Source organism: Pomacea canaliculata, linkage group LG8 (assembly GCF_003073045.1).
Source record: "Pomacea canaliculata isolate SZHN2017 linkage group LG8, ASM307304v1, whole genome shotgun sequence".
Taxonomy (NCBI): Eukaryota; Metazoa; Mollusca; class Gastropoda; order Architaenioglossa; family Ampullariidae; genus Pomacea; species Pomacea canaliculata.
Window position 1 is genome coordinate 20,902,694 of NC_037597.1, and position 20,708 is coordinate 20,923,401.

At 38.4% G+C, this 20,708-nt stretch overlaps 3 protein-coding genes across 19 annotated transcripts in view; 1 reads left to right on the plus strand and 2 right to left on the minus strand.

The window, feature by feature from the left end:
- LOC112571345 (UTP--glucose-1-phosphate uridylyltransferase-like) overlaps positions 1 to 461 on the minus strand; it is a 24,021-nt gene extending 23,560 nt beyond the window's left edge. Inside the window, 1 exon segment of the mRNA XM_025250276.1 lies at positions 71 to 461. Within this exon segment, the coding sequence (XP_025106061.1) occupies positions 71 to 100 (30 nt within the window). The 5' untranslated portion in view covers positions 101 to 461.
- The window catches only part of LOC112571346 (transmembrane protein 260-like), a 22,987-nt gene extending 5,466 nt beyond the window's left edge, over positions 1 to 17,521 (plus strand). For 9 of the 15 annotated variants that reach the window (XM_025250291.1, XM_025250293.1, XM_025250285.1 and 6 more), the window contains 7 exons: positions 2,817 to 2,848; positions 6,374 to 6,525; positions 8,421 to 8,595; positions 8,962 to 9,075; positions 9,242 to 9,421; positions 9,724 to 9,764; positions 10,178 to 10,260. In XM_025250291.1, coding sequence (XP_025106076.1) covers positions 2,817 to 2,848; positions 6,374 to 6,525; positions 8,421 to 8,595; positions 8,962 to 9,075; positions 9,242 to 9,421; positions 9,724 to 9,764; positions 10,178 to 10,235 — 752 coding nt within the window. In that variant the 3' untranslated portion in view covers positions 10,236 to 10,260. Of the gene's footprint in view, positions 1 to 2,816; positions 2,849 to 6,373; positions 6,526 to 8,420; positions 8,596 to 8,961; positions 9,076 to 9,241; positions 9,422 to 9,723; positions 9,765 to 10,177; positions 10,261 to 11,125; positions 11,241 to 11,460; positions 11,535 to 11,858; positions 11,938 to 12,071; positions 12,203 to 12,680; positions 12,736 to 13,009; positions 13,162 to 13,418; positions 13,599 to 13,833; positions 13,885 to 14,172; positions 14,261 to 14,460; positions 15,712 to 16,636 lie in introns of those variants that run through there. The other 6 variants (XM_025250279.1, XM_025250281.1, XM_025250278.1 and 3 more) reach the window with 6 other exon arrangements.
- On the minus strand, positions 15,863 to 20,540 carry LOC112571348 (malate dehydrogenase-like). Of its 3 annotated transcripts, none has more exons than XM_025250295.1 (7): positions 20,113 to 20,540; positions 19,515 to 19,614; positions 19,191 to 19,287; positions 18,652 to 18,794; positions 18,256 to 18,378; positions 17,141 to 17,212; positions 15,863 to 16,766 (listed from the first exon to the last, which is right to left on the minus strand). In XM_025250295.1, exons 1-7 carry the CDS (start codon positions 20,148 to 20,150, stop codon positions 16,524 to 16,526), a joined length of 816 nt encoding a protein of 271 aa, XP_025106080.1. In that variant the 5' UTR covers positions 20,151 to 20,540; the 3' UTR covers positions 15,863 to 16,523. The 3 variants fall into 3 exon arrangements, with proteins under 3 accessions (XP_025106080.1, XP_025106081.1, XP_025106079.1); XM_025250296.1 differs by having other exon boundaries at positions 18,652 to 18,833; positions 20,117 to 20,538; XM_025250294.1 differs by having other exon boundaries at positions 18,652 to 18,833; positions 20,113 to 20,538.
- Between the last annotated feature and the right edge of the window lie 168 nt (positions 20,541 to 20,708).

The window sequence follows — 20,708 nt, forward strand, 5'->3', positions numbered from 1 at the left end:
ACTTAAAAGAGAAAGGAATACAGATGAGGTGGTGTTTATTTTTTGGGGGACTCAAAAAAGTGTCACTGACCTGTAAAAGTTGTGTTACAAGAAGTTCCATAGTGTCTGTGCAGCTCCTTAGTTGTGATAATGCCCGCCTGCTGTGATCAATGGTTGCTGAGAGATCACTGCAGTCTATATCTGCTTGTAGCCACTCCCCCTTTGGGTTGATGTGCAAATTTCAAATCACACACAGCGTAATCTGTTCATTCCCAGTGTCTCAGTGGAAAATGCACTCTTGTAAAGAAAATGGGAATTACTTAAGTAATTCCTTTCCAGTTAGGCTGGTCTCAGTGACAGTGATTCCAACTAATCCTCCCTTCAGTAGGTTTTCAGGCTGATCTCATTAACGTGGACATTTGTATAGGGTTTGGCTACTTCTGATCAGGCTGGTCTCAGTAACAGTGAGTCTTATATAGACCTTCCCTACTTCTAACCCTCCCTCCCTCCCTCAAGCGCTCAGGCTGGTGTTCTCAGTTACAGCAACACGTATATAGGCTTTGACTACTTCTGATCCTTCCTTGTGTAGGCATTCAGGCATGTCTCAGTAACAGTGACATTTACGTAGGGGTTTTTTTTTTGTTTTTGTTCCTGATCCTACCTTGTGTAGTTATTCGGGCTGGTCTCAGTAACAGTGACGCTTATATAGACTTTCCCTACTTCTAACCCTCCCTCAGGCACTCAGGCTAAGTAGTCTCAGTGACAGCAACATGTATAATTATAGGCTTTGGCCCTAATCATGATCCTCTCTTAGGTGGGCATTAAGAAAACAGTAGTAGAAGTTGGATTAAGTAGGGAAACAGTTCAGAGTCTGTAGTGCTGCTGTCAGAGTAAAGAATCACTCTGATTGTTGACTGCTTGAATTTTCATTTTCCCTTCTCTTGTCTTTATCACTTTTTTCTTCACTGTCATTAGTTCCTAATCCTCTTGTTATTTTTGTCCTTTTTGTTAGTTGAACAAAACACTGTTGGCGGGGTGGGTCAGATAAAGTTACTGTGGTTACTGATTGTCAGCTTACTCTTGTGGTGTGTGTAGACTAAGTTTCATGTAATAATTTCTACTTACATAAATTATAGCCACTAAGTATATGTTAATTTCTTTCTAATCACAACTGCTTTGACATAGCTAGTCATGAAAGGGGTATTTCAATTGAATTAGTTACTGTTATCTTTATCATAGTTAATTTATTTGCACCATAGTAAAGAAAGCCATGCTTCCCACCTGTTTTAGATGTCTAGGAAAATGGATACAGGTGGTTAGAGTGCGGGCTTCTGAAACCTAGAGGCTCACCAACTCAATATTTTAACTGAACTTCCTCTAGTCAACTCAACTGTTGGGAATATTCTGGCATTGAAGTAAGGCAGCATGAGGGAGGAGGTGCTGTCCTCACAAAAAATGCTGGCCTCAGCACATCACTTCCAATGATGGAAAAAGCTATGGGACTACTTTAATCTTTAAGGCATCCAAAGTTGTGTTTAGATTTTTCTTCAGCTAGAAGCATAATGTGTAATGGTAAGGGCTGGCAAGTCTTCAGTTCAAGAGGAGATTTATGTGTTCCATATGGTGTGCTGATGATTTAGATGTGTCTATTGTTTTCCTGAATTTCTTTATTCAGCAGCTCACACCCATAAAGATTGTCATGTTCTCACCAGTCATTTCTGCATAATTCCAGCCAGAATATGACAGATTTAGAATGTCAGATTTCAAAACAAGAGAAAAACTTGACACTTGAGATGATTGATGATCATGTTGGCAACATAACTTTTAAAAATGTATAAATGCATCTATATGCTTTAAGCAGTCTAATGCTTACCTTCAGAACATGTGACTGTTTTGTTTGTTTTCAGGGTTTTTTTATGCTAAAACATTGAATTTTGTTGGTGGTGTTTGGTATGACATTAAGGGGTGGTTAGGTCATCACTATTAGATGCTGTTTTTTAAATAGCTTTTGACACTGCACAATGCAGCCTTTAGTCTTCCTTTAAAGTGTGGTCTGTCACTTTGTAGAGGATAGCTTAGCAATGTGACATAAGTCCAAGTGCATAGAAACATACTTTGACTACAGTTATCAGTCTGTCTCTTAATTCTTTGTAATACATAATGTTCACTATTGGACAGTTTTTGTGGGAGCATTGTGTTACTGTAATCATTAAACATGCTATTGTATGTTGAATCTATGTCAGGTTTAATTCAGCATGAAAAGGCCATATGGCAGTTAGTTTTAATATAGCCATCCTTGATTAATGATTAGTGTGAACTGGGAAATTCATCATAATTACATGGATATATGAATAAAATTGCATGTTTTGTGTGAATGTCTAAGTTGGGGGTAGAGTGGTGGGGAGCAGAAGCAAAGTAGATAAGAGAATGTAGCATGATATGTTAAGGTTAACTTTAGTAGCAACACCATATTTTGGGCCATATATAAGCTGAATGTTTACATCTTTGCTTTGATGCTAGACTGCAGATGTTATTAAACTCTGTTATTATTGGGTGTGTATCTAATGCTTTCTTAACCAGAATACCTGTTTTACCAATAAAGCTACCTGCAGAATTTTGTGCATTTGAATTATTTATTAGTTTAAAAAAAAGAATTTGAAAGAAGATTATGTTGAAAGAAATTTGTCTTGGGGATGCTAGTTTTTATTAGATTCAGACTGAAACATCTTGATAACATAAAAGACATCTTGTGTTGCTTGTTAAAAGTCATAGTTCAATAAAATCTCTCTTGTATTTGTAAGGTCTATCTTAAGCAAGTTGATATATTTTTTTTTCAGGTGAGCTGATCCTTGCAGCTCATGAATTAGGAGTAAGTACCTATTTTTTTCTCCTATTACAGTTTATAGTCATAATTTATTATCATACTGACAAAATTTATTAGATGATAAAATTCTGTAACCCCTGTGGGACCCCGGGGTATGTTTGCCTAGCAAGCATTGTAAGAATAGGGTCCCTGCCATCCAGCCAGGCATGTCGTAAGAGGCGACTAAGGTGGACACCTCACCTAGAGGTAAATAGGTTGTGGTAGGGCTAACAACCCCACCATGTAAAAAAAATCATGTTACAAGAAACTAAAACCAGAGAACTCGTCACAGATGGCGGAAGGTAATGAAGCACACCAGGAGACTGGACTAATGACGGACGACAGCCAAACCCGAAAGGAAGCTGGCGCCCCGCAGCGGATTTACTGAAGCCGAGGCAGAAGTTGAGGGGTGGGGTGCTGGAACGTCCAGACCTTGTACCAGACTGGCAGGATGCTCAACTAGTCAAGGAGTTTGACAACTACAACTTGGAGCATCCTGGGAGTCAGTGAGGTCAGATGGACCGCACGGGGAAAGAGGAGACTAGCGTCAGGACATACCATCTTGTTCTCAGGAAGATCAGACGCTCAGCACTCTGAAGGAGTAGCTCTACTCCTCAACAAGAAACGGAAAAGGCACTGCTGGAATGGAAGCCTTATGGACCCAGGCTTTTGAGAGCAAGATTCCATTCAAAGTACACCAAGCTGACAGTGCTAGCTTGCTATGCACCAACAAATGACTCTGAGGCAGAAGACAAGGATGCTTTTTACGATCAGCTCCAGGCAGCCTCAAGAAAGCGTTCCAGCCCACGACATGTTGCTCATCATCGGCGATCTCAATGCCAAGGTGGGAAGTGACAAACACCTGCAGGGAGCATGTCATGGGCAAACATGGAATCGGAACCATCAATGACAACGGAGAGAGACTGGCAGACTTTTGTGAAGAAAACAACCTACTGATTGGAGGCACACTCTTCCCACACAAAGACATCCACAAGGCAAACATGGACATCACCAGATGGGATCACAAAGAACCAGATAGACCATGTCATCATCAACCGAAAATGGAGGAGCTCACTTCAAGATGTTAGAGCCTACAGAGGAGCAGACATTGCCAGTGACCACACTCTTGTGATAGCCACAGTTTCTCTGAAGCTGCGTCGATCACGAGGAAAACAGGCACGTCAGCAGAGAGTGGACTCCGGCAAACTAAAAAATCCAGCCACCGAAAGGGCCTTTGCTATGGAAGTAAAAAACAGGTTCCAGGCACTAGGAGACCAACAAGAGATGACCTTAGACGACTTCAATCGAGTCTTACAGGAATCAGGAGAGAAAATACTGGGCTTCCAACGGAAAAAAAAAGAACAGTGGATCAGAGAAGAGACATGAAGAAAGATAGAAGAGGAAGTCAGCAAACAAAGAATCAAACAGCACCAGATCTGAACGCCTGAAGGAACAACTCAGACAAAGATATGCAAAAACTAAACAAAGAGGTAAAGAGGATGGCAAGAACCGACAAAAGAGACCATATAGAGAAACTGGCAGATGAAGCAGAAAATGCAGCAAGTAAAAATGACCTGAAGACACTGTACAAGATAAACAAACAGCTAAACAACGGGTTTAAGAACAGTGATGTGCCAGTGAAAGACGTGAACGGTAATGTCATCGAAGGAGAGGCAGGAAAACTACAGCGCTGGAGGAACATTTTGAGTCGGTTCTGAACAGACCAGATCCCCCTCAGCTTGCAGACATCCAGCCAGCAGCTATAGACCTCGACATCTGCACAGACCCACCAAGCCTGGAAGAAGTGACAGCAGCAGTCAAGACAATGAAGAGCGGCAAAGCACCAGGGGCAGATGGAATAACAGCAGAGATGTTGAAAGCAGATGTGAATGTGACAGCTCCAAGCTGACTGAAATCTTCAGGCAAATTTGGGAATCAGGGCAGGTCCCTGTTGCGTGGAAGACAGGGCTCATCTTCAAGTTACCCAAGAAAGGAGATCTTGGAGACTGCAATAATTGGAGGGCATAACAACTTCTTTCCCTCACCAGCAAGGTCTTCAGCAAGATTGTTTTGTCAAGACTGACGGCAACTCTTGAGAAAGACCTCCGACCACAGCAAGCAGGATTTCGCCCTGGGCGATCCTGCTCCGAACACATCTTCATTCTGCGACAGATTCTGGAGCAGAGCAATGAATGGAACACACCGCTGTACATCAATTTCATCGACCTGGAGAAGGCTTTTGACAGCATCCACACGCGAGTCCTTATGGAAGATCCTGAGACATTACGGAGTCCTGCAAAACTTGTTCAGGTCATTGCAATGCTGTACAGCGATTTCAAATCCCAGGTTGTCTGTGACACGGAGCTCACAGACCCCTTCAACGTCAGTACCGGGGGTGAAGCAGGGCTGCATTCTGTCGCCGTTCTCTTCATCTTGGCCATGGACTGGATCATGAAGACTTCCACGACAGTGAGAGGAGAGGGATCAGATGGACCATGACTATGACAGCAACAACAGCGCTGGAAGACTTAGACTTCGCTGATGACATTGCTCTGCTGTCACACCGCCACCAAGACATGCAGGAAAAAACAAAGGCCTTCTCAGAACAGCTGGAAACCTTGGCTTGAAGGTCAGCACAAAGAAAACGAAAAGTATGAGAGTGAACGCCAGAGTCCAAGACAGCATCAAACTAAATGGAGAAGAGATTGAGGAAGTTGACAGTTTCTCCTATCTTGGGTCCAAAATGTCAGACACCGGGGATGCGGAGGTGGAGATTCGAGCCCCGACTGGCGAAAGCCAGGCCAGGCCTTCGCCTCACTCAGGAGCACATGGAAGGCAAAAACATCAGCCAGAAGATCAAGCTGAGAATCTTCAAGTCAAATGTGATCAGCACCTCCTTTACGGATCAGAATCTTGGAAGATGACCAAAACCATCAGTAACAAGCTTGACGTCTTCCAAAACAGATGCCTCAGGCGCATACTTAACATCTTTTGGCCAAACACCATCACAACGAAGAACTCCACCGAAGAGACTGAAACCGAGTCCATCACCACGCAGGTTCAACGAAGCGTTGGCGATGGATTGGACATGTGCTCCGCCAGCAGACAGCAGACCTTTCCAGAGTCGCCTACGATGGACTCCAGACGGCCGAAGAAAACGAGGCCGCCCAAAGGAAACTTGGAGAAGAACAGTGGAAAGGGAGATGAAGGGAAAGGGCTGGACATGGGGTCACCTAGAGCGGGTTTCAGCCGATCGACATCGGTGGCGGACTCTGGTTGAGGCCTTATGTGCAACCTGATGCACGAAGAGGAATAGATAGATAGATAGATAGAAAATTCTGTAAAGTTCAGGTTTTCTTACCTTCATCCATGCAGTCACTTGTTATCACAGGCTCCAGCATGCAGACTATTAAATTGTGCAGCATTTACCCACTTATTCAACTTTCAGTCAGCGGCTAGAAAAACAACTAGAGTAGATTAGTAAGAACAAAGGCTTTTTGATTTGATTTACTTTTTTGTGAAAAAAAATAGGTTGCCCATCCTCCAGGTTATCCACTGTACACCATGTTGCTGAAGCTGATCCTCTTAGTTTGTCCCTGTGGATCTGTGGCATGGAAAGCAAACCTTTTTTCTGCTGTCTGTGCAGCAGCTGCAGGAGGGCTGCTATTCAGAACTGTTTATTTGTAGGTATTTTTTTTCCTCTATGCTCAACTTTTTTTAAAGCAAAGATACTGCTTGGGGGGTGGGGGTAGGGGGTGGTTAATAATATGTTGAATTGTTTAGCACTTTTCCCCACCAAAGTGCTTTACTAAAAAGAAAAACACACAAACATAGTAGAAATGGATGCTGGTCTCAAAAATAGTTATAGATAAGTAAAAATTGATTGTGTTATGTTACGTTTCACTAACTTCTTATAATTTTCTCTGAAAATTTTACAGAGAAGGAGAATGTGTAGAGTATACAGTGTAGTTTATCTAAAGTTTATTATGTCTGTTTACTATTTTGCCTTCATTATTATGTCACCAGAGTAAAAGAAAATATATTTGTGCATTAACCAGTAGCTTTAAACATCTCCCTTGAACAGCATTTACAGTTTCTCGTGTCTTCTCACATTTCACTGTGTTTGAATGTCTGTCTACCCTTGTGTCTATCATTTATCTACTCTATAGTGTAAATCATTATGCTTTTAATATATTTTAATGTTTGTATTTAGTTTGGCTTACTCTTTCAATATTTGCATTTTAAACCTATTACAATATGAGTGTATTTTTAATGTTTTATTTACAATATTCAGGCTTTCATTAATTTATTTTCAGATGACTGATGTGCTTTGTAGGTCTATTTTTTAATTACCTCTTTTAAGTCAAGATCACACAGGCTGTCTTTTATCCCATTCACAACAGGACTAGCTATTTCTAGCAACCTTTTCATAGTGAGAGTTGAAAAGGCCACCTGCAGTTAAAGCTTGCCTTTTGCACTCGGTACAGTTATGTGTCATAAAAACCTTTTCATGTGCAGCTCAATAAACAGGTTAAAAACATTTCTTCATTTTATATGTGAAGTGTGGTGTCCAAAATCTCAGGCTAAGATGCATACTAAGTACCAGCAACATGTATATGTTTCTTATCCACACCAGCAAATTGAATTAAAGTGAAGACCTATAAGGCACGTTTGTAAAAAAAATAAACAGTTGTAATATTCACTTTTACAGTTTATTATCAAATGTACTCAACAGTATACACTAAATATTAAACCCAGTTGTCTCTGTATGGGCAGGCCATACCACCTACTATTTATAGACCATGCTGACTACAGATAGCTGTCGATGGGCCATGCTATTCACATAAACAAGTTCTTGATGGGCTATGTTATCCACATATTTACTTCAGCAAGGCTTCTGTTTATGCAAAAAATTGTGTACAGTACGCATTAAAAGTTCGGAGGACCCCTTCAATTTTCCTCAATGGGGTCCCCTTCAAATTTGGGCGAAGAACAGGGACCCCTTAAAAATCTGAAGAAGGGGTCCCTGGGACCCAAAGAATTTAGCCTTAGCAGAAGCCCTGCTTCAGTATCATTATCTCTTCCCCCCACTCCCTTTGACAGCAAATTCTGTTGCCTGTATGACAGTATGTGGTTTTGCCAGCACCAGTATCTCAGCTTCATCAGCATACGTTCGTAGACATTGACAGTTTTTCAGCAAGCTGGAGTTATGTTCAGTGATTTTAAGTTCAAATGAAACAAGCTGATGAAAAAGATAACACATTGACATCTGGTTTTTCAGTCTTTTTGGTGCCACACACCAGTAACAAGTATTGGCTACCTTTCATCTCCAAGCTTTGTACCTGTCTCAGACATTTTATCAGACAACAATATTAAGTGCCTCAAGCTTACCGTCAAGCAGGGAAACATGCTGTAGAAGTACTTTTTTAAAAATTATATGCAGATATTACCAGCTTAATTGGTCTCCATGATATAAATATTTTTTAAGAATAAGCCTCATTTCCTCTTTCTCTTAACATTTTTTGTGTACCAAGGACAGAATTCTTACTTGCCTTTGACTTGCTGTCCTTTTGGACAGGATGACTGGCTGCCTTGCACCTGGACTGCTGGCTGCAGGGATGTTTGGGTTCAGTCGTCTGACGTGGTCGTGGTCAGTGAGGGCTGAGGTCTTCGCTCTCAACAACCTTCTGCTGGGCATGCTTTTGTTGGTGGCAGTTCAGTTTAATTTCAGCAGTTTGAAGGACAGAGTGAAAGTATGAGATGACATCTTTGAGGCTATTTCTGCAAGTAGTCAGGTCTATAATCATCCTGCAATAAGTCATGCTAAGAACTGAAAGGATTGTTGCTTTCACCTCGCACTATTGTTTGTGTGTATATGCACATGCGTACTGTGTGTGTGAGCATATACAGATGCAAGATATGCACTAATATTTTAGCTTAGTCCGTTTTTACTCCATACATGAACAATTTCTGTCATTTGTTGTTAAATCCATTCTCATAACCAAATGATTATGTGTCCTGCATTAATTTCAGTTTATTTTGGAATCCTTGCAGAGTTAAGCAGAAAATTTTTTGTGAAGATAAGGTTTTTCTGAAAGTTTCTGGGTTTTTCTCCCCAGATATCAAAAGTCGGAGCTCTTATTTGTGGACTGTGCCTGACAAACCAACACACAAGTGTCATATATGTGGCTGTTCTTGCTCTCTGGGTTTTGTTCATTCTTCACAGAGAACAGGTGATCAAGACTGGCATCTCAGTCATGAACTAATATTGTTCAGATTATAAAGTTCATATTCTAGATGCTGTTTGTATTTGTGCGGGTTGTAATATTAGACTGTTTTTGACCTTTTCATACAAATTATGATATTTGTTTTCACTGTCTGCTAATTTCTTGTTCCCAGATGCTGTCTTTAAACATCTTAGTTCAAGTGACAATGTACTTTATCGCTGGACTTCTACCATACCTATATCTGCCATTATCAGCATTGTCCAAGAAAGCTCGCTCAACATGGGGTGATCAGTCTTCATTCACTGGTTTCTTTGTCCACTTACTAAGAAGAGAGTATGGTACTTTAGACCTGGTAAGGAAAGATTTGCACATCATTGAGTAATACCAATAAATTAACCTCATATAATCTATATTACAGAAACAAAAATCTTACTTGATCCATATCTTAAGTGTTTAGGCAACTAGAGATAGTCTTGTTATAATTTTTTTTCTAAGTGACTAAATGTAAACAAGCTCTTCTTCAGTAGTGCAAACAGGGCTATTGTTTAAATTTAGATTAAGTGATGTTTTGCTCATATTGTATATGTCATGAAGTTATTAATTCCATTGTTCATTTTCACTGGGTAGCACAAAATGTCTTCTTTCTTCTTTTAGTTAAAAGATCATGAAGGACAAGGTTTTTTCTGGGGCATCTGGTAAGCTATGAATCAATTCAACAATTTTTTTGTAAATTAAAACATATACATATAAATGCATGTGAAGTATAAGTGAACATTTTAATCTATGTATTTATTGCTGATGAAGTGCTTTGACCTAACAAAATTTGCAGAATAAGTTCATATTTTGTAAGCTACACCATTACCTCATTGTCTGTTTCATGACGATATATATAATTTTTGTGTGTGTGTGCACATGCACTGTGTCTGTCTCACACACATTAACACATCCATTCATCTGCACACTTACCCACATACCCATATCTCAAGCATGCATGCACACTACAACTTCTGTTGAACGTTTTCCTTAAAAAATATCAGAAGTCCATTTTATTCATGGTTTTTATTGTATGTTTTATTTATGAGATACTGCTTATTTTTGTCCTTTGCAGGGCTTATATAAAACATGTTTCAACAGACTTAACTCCTGCTGTTTGTTCTTTGCTGTAATGATTCTGTTCTCCATATACTACAAGTAAGAAGGAAAAACTTTTGGTATTGTTCATTTTTTTTAACACAAACTGAATGTTTAATTTTGAATATTGAACATTGCTCTCAAGAAATATATTTGCATAAACTAAACAAGTTAAAAAACATTGCAGCTATATATACACAATTTCCAACAATCTTGATTCTTTTTTAAGTTTAAATGTGAAAACATTTCATGGTGCAGTATATTACACCAATGTAAAGAAAAGTAACAGAGCTCACACATAAAAATAAGAAAAGAAAGACACACACATATCTCCTTTCCTCCATTCTTATACAAGTCCCACAAGAAGTCAAGTGAAGTGAGGCTCATAACTTTAAACCTATTAACCTATTATATTAAATCTTTTGTGCATCTTCTCTCACCCAGTCACACTGAGCTCTATATAGTATCATCATGAATTTTGTCTTTAAGTTCACATAATGAGAACCCATCTCTTGGTATTTTGACACTTTTCAGCAAGTGTTGTCAACTGCTCTGCTTTTACATGTTGTCTATACATTGTTGTAATATGCTCTAGGCTTGGTGTTGTGCTATGTATGTGTGGATGTGTGTGTGTGCACATGCATCCAATTTGTTTCCCTTTTTTGTTTTTTTTTTTAAATTTGATGAATACAGTTATATCTTCAACATGGCAGGCTTTATTATTTACTTTATGCTGATTAGCTGGAGAATTAAACAATTTGTAGACTTAGTTTATGTAGCTTGTTGTCCTAAATAGTCAGCCACTTCATTAGCATCAAGTACATCCCTTTTTCAGGCAATGATGAGCTATCCAAGTGTCAGAATGCTCCAGAGGATATACTAGTTAGCAACATGTTTTATTGCAACTTTTCTCTCTGTTATGCAGAAAAAAGAGAAAGAGGGACATTTTGTTGATTTTTTTAGCCATGCTGACTTTGTACAGCGCATTTTTTGCATGGCGTGCAAATCTGGATATTCAGTCACCATTATTTCTGGGTGTGGTAAGTTTTTTCCCCCCATCTCTGAGGTTAAAAAGAAACAAAACCCATTTAAATGTCACCTGTGTCTTTGTTTAAATTTAGAAGAACACACAACAACTAAACATGTGAGAGATGAGCAGTTTAACATTTTCATATGGCAGATGGCTACATTTTTCCTTCACTTTTATTTGGCTCCATGTGAAATAGCAAGCTTTGTTTATATTTGAATTTTTTATGCCAGGTGGAACGCTTTTGGATGCAAAGTGATTTTGTGCTGATTTTGCTGGCTGCTGTTGCATTTCATGATGTTGTAAGGTATGTACTTTTGAGCACCTTCATTTTTGGCAAATAGAGAATTGACTTACCTGAATATTATGCAGAGATCAGCACTGTGACAATGTGTATACATTTTGGCACTCAGTCACCACATTTGCAACAGACACCTGCATATGCGCAAATGAAGACTGGATAATGCTTTGGCTCTGTTTTCGAAAAAGTCCCTTTGGTCAACATAAAATATTGTTTCGATCCCTTGTTTTAAATTATCTGATTCAAAAGCATAATTGGCAGGGGTCACTGCGTTTGTGTAATACTTTATGTGCACGATTTTGTTAATTGCTATGTTCTGCCTATGTGTAGCATCATCAGCCGACTGATTCCTGTGCAAAGCTGGCATGTGGACTTGGTCTTTGTCACTCTCCTGGTATTTTTACAATTGGTAAGATATTTTATTTTCCCTGTCTGTAGAGTAATGCTGTCAGCCTGGACCCTTAAAGGATGGTTTTCTTAATGCATGTAGTGCTGTTTAAGGTGTCATCTTGTGGACATCAGTCTTAATTTTTTTATTTTCAGCGGCTCAATCTACCACTGTGTGATAGCAGTAGAAACCTTGTGGTACATGACTTTGCAGTTGCTAGCCTCTCTGCCTTTCCAAAAGATGCAGTAGTGCTTACTGAAGGAGATCTACCATCAAACAGCTTTAGGTAATTGTTTTTCCAGTAAAAGCAGTGTGGGAATCATTTCAACTTTTATTCTGTGCCTTTCCCAGCACTATGTTTATCATTTCCCAAAATGGTTGGTAATTTCTGGCCAACTAGGGAGCAATTTTTTGTTTTTAGCCAGTAGTATCTTTTACAAATGTTTCTTGTTAAACAGGTAGCTGTTAGCAGACATTTACTCAAGCACTCTGAAGGCCACTTTAAAAGTAACTTTTTTGTTGAGCTAGAGTAACTCTATCACAGAATCACAAATCAATGTTGCACAGGGACCATAGCATATTTTTTTCACAATCTTGAAATATTACTTTTGCAGAATCATGTGTTGATTTAGACATTTTGTCCACTAATTTTAGATATGTGATGCCCAGCAAGATCCTGACACAAAGCTGTGAATAGTTTTGATATTTAGTTGAGCATTTACTTCACCAATTTTATTTTTATTACTGTTGTGGCTCTGTTTCAGATTCTTCCATCTTGTGGAACACATGAGGCCAGACCTGACGATTGTAGATCAAGAGGTACATTCACCATATCAAATTTCTTAACATTCCACTTTTTGTTGATTAAACTCAAACTCTTCTTTATCTAATGTGCACATTGATGTATACATCATGAGTAACACTTTACTGTACATGTACACTTTGCATTTATTGGACCATTATTATGTTGTTGCCATCACTTCTTTGTACAATTTGAGCATGCATGCATGTCAGAAAGGAAGAGGGTAATAATAAATAGAGAGAGGGGAAAAAAGCTTGTAAAATGAAGTCTTGTTTCTTTGTTGTGCTCCAGATGCTGACATATGATTGGTTTATTCCTATGCTGAAACCTCATCTCCCAGGATTAATGTTTCCTGGTGACCAGATGTTTTCTCGCAGTGGCATCAGTGCCGACAACAAAAAACTCTTCACTTTTCGCCAGCTGCTGGATGCAAATTTTGACAAGCAAGTGTAGAAGAAGGATAAACTGTGTTCATGTTCTGAAAATATCAGAAAGATGAATAATTTTTGTTTTTCACAGTAATCATGATAAAAAACATTAAGCTTTAGCTCTTGTATCAATGCTTTCCATTCATTCATTCTTGAAAATATTTACTGTATTTGTATTTTCTGTTATTGGTTCAAAACAATTTTAAGGCAATATGAAAACTATTCTCCTTGCTGCAAAGGCCTATGTTTCTGGACGTAATTTTTTTTTTCAGGAAGCCACTCTATGGTTGCATAGGTGTTCAAGATCATGAGCCTTCATGGAAAGAAACCTATGAACTTCGCCCCTTTGGTATCTGTGACCAGTTTGTGAAAAAGGGGACTAAATTTAAGCTAGAGGAATGGCTGAGGGCATCACAGAAATTTAGTGCAAACTGGACTCATCCATTTCCAGAGTAAGTAAAAAAAAAATTAAATAATTAGAATTAGCATTTATTTTACAATTGTTCGCAGTAAGAATGAAAACTTTGTTATACTGGTGGAAATGCTAATAATGGAAATAACAGTTACCAAAAAAGGAAACCCCACTTTTCTAGAAATATTTTGTGAAGTTGCAAAAACCTTGTGAAATAATTTTTGATATTTTTTTTGCCACATTATTTTTGACTGGTTCTGATCTGGTGTTTGAAGGAGCGATGCTTCATGGGAAGATGTTGCCTCCTCAGAAATGTGGAGAGCTAAGTGAGTAGTCATTGACTATTTTACCTTGGTGCATTTAATCAAAGTTATGGTCATTTTAGGTGCATACAAATGTCATCTGACATTGCATAATCACACTTGTGTGGTTCTAGTGACTTGCTTAATACCCTGATAGTCCCCTATAAAGAGTACATCTTCATGGATTACAGTGGGAAATATGTGTAATGTGCATATGGGAAGTATGTATAATCTTTTAAAGGTATTTTCATTTTCACTTCTGTCATGGAAATGTTCTATGAGAAATGTCTCTGAAACATCCAAATTGTGTAGGACAGTGGCAGGCTTGTATTTGATGGAGAAGGCAGAACATTTGGATGACCAGCACAGGAAAGCAAACTGGTTGCGAAAAGCATATCAGGTTAGTTTGTCTTTAGGGCTGTCATTCAGATCATAAAAGTTTTATCACCATACTTCACCAATCTTCTTAGATTCCCAAATGCATCAAGTCTTCCTCAAAAGCAGGACATTCATATTAGCTTTAAACAAAAGGTAAAGGCGCAAAAGCCTGTGTTTGTACATTTTGTTTTTATTCTCAATACCATTGCATTTTTCTTGCAGGTATTCAAAGAGGCCATGGAGTCCCAAAAACATTTTCCAGCATACTGGCACAAGAACTTTGCTCTGGTCTGTGACAAACTAAGGCATTTTAGCAGTCACTCTGAAAAGATTAACCTTGTGAAGACTACTGTTATCCACTTTAAAGCCTACCTCAATGCAAATGTTGTGGATCATGATAAGGAAGCCATTCAAGATGCCATCTATAAATTGGAAAACTTCTTGAAAGTCCTGCAGGGAGAATAGCCAGGAGGACAAGCAGTAAGCCCTATGTATGAAATTTTCATGTCAGTCAGGGTTTTCCACCTATAAAATGCAAGGGGTTTTAAAATTTAAAGCTAATTAAAAGTTAAAATTATTGGGTGTTTCAGCCACCGCCCCTCTCCTCACCCACTACCCCCATCATCTCAAATAAAAATATTCACATATCAGCTGGAGAAAAGTACTCAGCATTCGCAATGTACATTAATATTTTTGTCCCTGATGTTTTAGGCATATAAAAGTATGTCACTGACGTTTGATAATAGTACCTAAATATCATCTTTCATGTCCAGTTTACTCCAAAATGTCTTACACATTGACTTGAACTCATTTTTTTTCAGACCCCCAAAATCACAAGAAGACCATAACCCCCAGGCAAAATTCTCTTTACACAAATAGGACCTTTATATGATTTACACATTGGAAACCCAAAGCATCCAGACGTATGAAGTCATTCAGGTTTGACTTGCCTTTCAGTTAAACCAAGGCTTCTGGGATCATTAGAAGTGCTGCATTTAATTGCATTTACTCCGTCCAAGCAGTCCTCATTGCAAACTTCTTTGTCATAATAACATGTTTGTGGATATATTTTCAGACACTGACATGCACACATATAGACAGACGCTCATGTCTTGAAAACCCTCAGCATCCAGAGGCCTTTAACACCTTCTTTTTCAATTCCAATTTGAAATGTAGAACATGGACCTTTTTGACGATTATACACTTTGTTAATACTTCAAGTTTATTAGAAACTCAATTCACATTTTGTTTTGGCTTTTTTAGCCATTACATTTTTTTTTTACCTTTTATATATATACAGGGTATGAGATTGAGAATTATTGCTAGTAGCATGATTTTTTAAATCTTTTATTAGTCTTGTTTAGTTACATTATTAAACCCCATTCTAATTTTATTCAAGCTCTGCATTGGAAGCCCAATGATCTGCATTGCTCTGGAAATATAACAATCATAATGAAACTCATTTTATACTGCTATATCTCAGTTCTACAGTTGAGCGTATTCTTCTTTACACATGGTTTCCACAAGAAAGTCCTTAATAAACATTAATCGGAGTCAACGATGAAAGAACAAAGCAAAGAGTTAGCCACATGTGGTTTAAAAAAGAAAGATTAATGCCAATGGGAAGTTGAAACTTTAGAAAAACTTCAGAAAACAGAGATCAAGAGATAAAAAATGGTTGCAAAATTTGTTATATTGGCACAGATATGATCCTCAGGTCTAGTGGTATAATGCTATTCACACTCTTTTGTCATAATAGTATGTTGTTCAGTGAAATACTGTATAAACACAATTTCTAAAAGTCCTAGCACACCCGTCAGGACTAGCCAGTCTGGATGTTTTATTTTGTGAAATGCAGCATAGAAATTATTTTTGAATATTCCACTTAGTATACCTAATATCCTGTATAATTACAGGAAAGTGCTGTCTCAGGATCAATAGTTGTCAGAAAGTAGATTTTTGCAGCTTTTAAAATTGCATCATTTGTGTTTATGTTGTTTACTGTTTTGTATGATTTTTTTTTTTAATAGGTACTTTTCATGCAGATGATTTTTAAATGTCAAGGTCACATTCCAAATGTATTGACAAGTCAGATTCCTAAATTGGCTACATTTAGTTTTCACCTGCTCTTCATGACAATCACTGTTCTTAGTGATGCCATACACATGGTGTAAATATTACACAGTGGTGTGTAGTGTGAATGTTGAATATGTAGTTTCCTACTTACAAAGTTTTAACTTAAAAATACTGCTGTTGAGAAGATCCCTGCATTGGCATTCCATTCCTCACAATTTACATGCACACATTATGGATTGCCTTCCTGGTCTTTCAGCAAGCCCAAGGATTGATAGAGCCTGAGAGAAATTGTCCATTTGTTGTTTTATATGATTCCACTCAGGATGAGCATCTGAACTCACTTCAAGAGTGAGAGGGGCAATAACTTTCACTGGCATGGGCAAGAAGCAGAGAGATGGCATCCTGGGAATTCCATGGTAGCAGCCCATTCCTACCGTCAACTCCTTCCTTTCCTGTAGTGTAAGAACAAAGCAAAAGACTGAAAGATTTACAGTCCATGTGGTAGCGACAGGAAGAGTTGAACATTATGAACATAGTATGATGGCAGTCCTGCGATCATGTGTAACGTGATTAATTGTTCCTTAATGTTCACTGGCATTTTTATTTTTGTGCTAAATGCAGGCACATTCCTCTCTTCAGGTCTGATATTGTGTGTTTGTGTGTTTTTACATCTGAAGATATTTAAAATTGGGAGCAGTGTATATTTTAAAGTCATAGTTATTACATCATTCGGAGGTAATGGGAAAAAACAACCTCTTTTGTTTAAATACTTGAAAGAGTAGTAGATGGAACAAGTTATAAATAGTGTTTTTCATACAGTGCTTACTTGAACACCTGACCACCATTGATGCACAGCTTGACAGATCATTTCTGACAAACGATAACCACCTTCCTGCTTCTGATAACAAAAGTTTAAAATATCATTCTGCAGTGTTAGCACATCTTTTGTATCTATTTTCATTCTAAATAAAAAAAAATTATGCTGTTCGCTTAAAAACAAGTATCTTTAATTTCTTACATTTATAAATGTTTATAAAGATAGAGCTTGAGAATTGTAGGTTTCGAGAAGATGCCAAATGAAAGTTTTCATGCTTTTTTCCACAAAAAACTTGAATTTTGTTAACATTATTTTGAACACTTGTAAATGTGGTGAATAGAGTGGTACCTTTATTATCCCACCTATAAATTAAAAAAATATAACCAAGTGGTGAGGTTGGTTGTTAGTGTTATGGTGTTGTGACAGCAACTTTCTACCACACTTTCTACTCCACAGAGGCAGGGAGTAGTCAGCAAGTGTAAAACCCTTTAATGCACGGGTTTGGACAATTGCACAATGACCACAGCTGCATTGCATTATCAAAGACTGTCTCTTCTCACCTTCTCTGTTGCATGTCTGTGCTCTCTCTTCCTTCATCAATCTCTCACTTCCACATTATACCATCCCAGTCAAATGTTTCAGAAACCATCACCCCTTTCCCACATTCTAGTTATGGTGTGACAGTGACCTTTCTGTCTGCTAGGTGTGCACCCATCCAGCCTGTCAGGGTCCCTCATCCTGAAGTCACTTTGCTGACTCGAGCAAAACAATTATCCACAGTTCCGCATCATCCCTTAATTACACTCATCGTACCACAACGTTTCTACAAGATGTTCTCTGCTGAAAAATGAGTTACACACCAGTGCTCTACCCTAAACAAAATCACACGTACTACCAGCCTGCAGCCTCCCGGCCACCCCCCTACAAAATGAACTAAACATGACTTTCAGACAGATATATTTATCTTAAACCCTTCTTCAGAGATGGCAGAGTGGTGGGCAGAAGGCCACAACATGAAATTTTCCTAATAATTTTTTTTATATAAAGTATTATGATGCTGAGCTACATACATTTTGCAAGTCGTCTGTTTTAACATATGCTTCTACACTAAAAGATCCACTCACAGCTGTTTGGTCATCATAGGCAGGGACTTCAACAGCAAGGACATGGTGTGGATGTAAGTGTGGCGATAGAGTTGCAAGAATGCCTGCTGCAACTGATGCCATTCCACCAGCTACAACAATAACCTGTAGGGATAACATTCATCTTGTTCTATATTTTATCATGATTGTATTAACATAATAACAGAACTACAATCAATATGGGTAATGTAAAGAATAAACTGTGCTACATTTGTCAACAAATGCGTTTTATGAACGAAAGCAGTAGAATTCTTCATGGCAATGTTCTAAACTGGTCAAGCATTGCAGCCAAAATATCTTACTGCTAAAGAGTATGCTGCAGGTCTGGAAAATCAAGAGAGAAATCAAATCTGATGAGCCTTAGCTAAGCATACTGGCCTTGTCCTGAAGAACCAATGTACTTAAGAGATTCAGGCCTTTGGCATAATCTTGTACAGCATTAACCACTTCTCTCAAAAGTTCATGTGAATCATGGTGAGGAATTCTCCGTGGCATCAGCAGAATGATTACATCATTATCATCTACAGAATCCAAAACTGTCGTTGCTGTTGTAATAGGTCCTGATGCAAGACAACATTTACAAAAAAATGTATTCATAAAAATGTATTACACTGATCTAGAAACTCTAAGGAAGCTGACCTTTTTGACCCATAAAATTTCACACTTTCATGAATGTCCCCTTCACTTTTACATTTTTTATCTCCACTTGAGGGGTAATCTATTATCAATTTATTCTCTGTGATGGGTATGAATATGCACAGCATGAAAAGAAGACCAATTGATGCGTACTTTTCATATATAAAACTTTCTAGTGATTACCTGAGACTGTAGAATGAAGCAGAGTTTGAATGTGTTGTGAGGCAAGCCATAATGAACTATATGTATACAACACTAAAACAGAATAAAGATACACATGCCTGAAAGAAGGGGATAACAGCCATCCATCAAATCTTCAGCCAGCAACTGCAGATCTTCCAGTTTGTTTGCACTGTCCTGCAGTGTCAACTGCAAGCTCTGATGATTATAAAAATGCAGAAAATCTATTTGAAAGATCTCTAAATTCAGATATCCCTTTCTGCTGCCCTTGGAGACTTACAATCTAACATTACTTCACATCATGATTTCAAGAAAACATGTGATAATTAAGTTGTTCATGAACTGGGATAGAATCCTTACAGAAGCACAAAGTATACAGTAATTTTAGTGTCAAAATTAAACTTGCTTAAGAACGATTGACCTACGTGTTCTGAGCCAAACATATCACCTGACACCATCCTGCTAAGGAGGACCTCAGCTGCTTGTTGTGCAGCTCCACAAATGCCCACCCGCATTTCTGAACCCCTGAAAGCCACAGATTTATATATATATATATGCAAATTATAACATTTGCATCAAATATCCAAACTTACATCATTATTTTTCATCTGCCTAATATAATTTCTTATTACCGGATTGGCAATTTTCTTCTTCATCCTCAAGTCTATAGTGTCAATGCTTAGAGATTGGTATAATTAAGATCAGCAGATATGAGGCACCTATATATACCTATAGTTGCAGCATACCGCGGCCATATTCGTTCGAGGATTCATTCTTTGATTAACATCAATAAATAGACTTGAAAAAAAGTTCTGCGCGAGCAAAAAATCTTTTGAATAGTTATCACAGTTAAACAGCCCATCGCCCTTTTAACTTCTTAATAATAGCTAGAATGGAACTGCTGGTGAAAGTGACAAAGTAAGGCAATGATTTCCAATCTCATGGTTAGCAAACTGCAATAGCATGGCCATTAATCACAGTTCTTATTCAGGCATTTTGCACCTGTCCGAGAAAACGTCTTACCTACTCAACGTCTTTCGCATCCACACAGGCATATCCATCAATAAGGCGCCGAGAGAATGTACCGTGGACTCAAAGTCCACAGGTGAATATTTTGTCCGTTGAAAGATGGGTTACTGACCTTTATAATTTACAAATTCACGTGCAAAAAAGGGAGAGGGGCCTAAGAAATTATATTCATAGAGATGAAAAAAAAGTTTCAAATAACGTATAAGGTTTCTCTCAGAATTGACAAGTTTTGGGTTATGCCCAGTGGTTATAGGTCTCGTTCCTCGTAAGTTACAGTACATCCGTACTATTTAGGTACAGCTGCACCAAGAGGAATCCGTTGTCCAGCTACATATAGTTACGAGACAAAGGTAAGGCGTGCCATGGGGAACTCGAAGACAAGCATCTTGTTTCCAAAAGTTATAACGTGGTTCCATACCCCGCATGTGTTTAGTTACACGCCTGTCGTCGTAGTGATAAAGCGGTGGCAAATAATGATTAGATGCCCATGGGTAAGGTGACCAGACGTCCCGCATTAGGCGGGACAGTCCCGCTTTTGACCTCGTGTCCCGCCTGAATATCGGGCTGGACGCCCAATGTCCCGCTTTTTG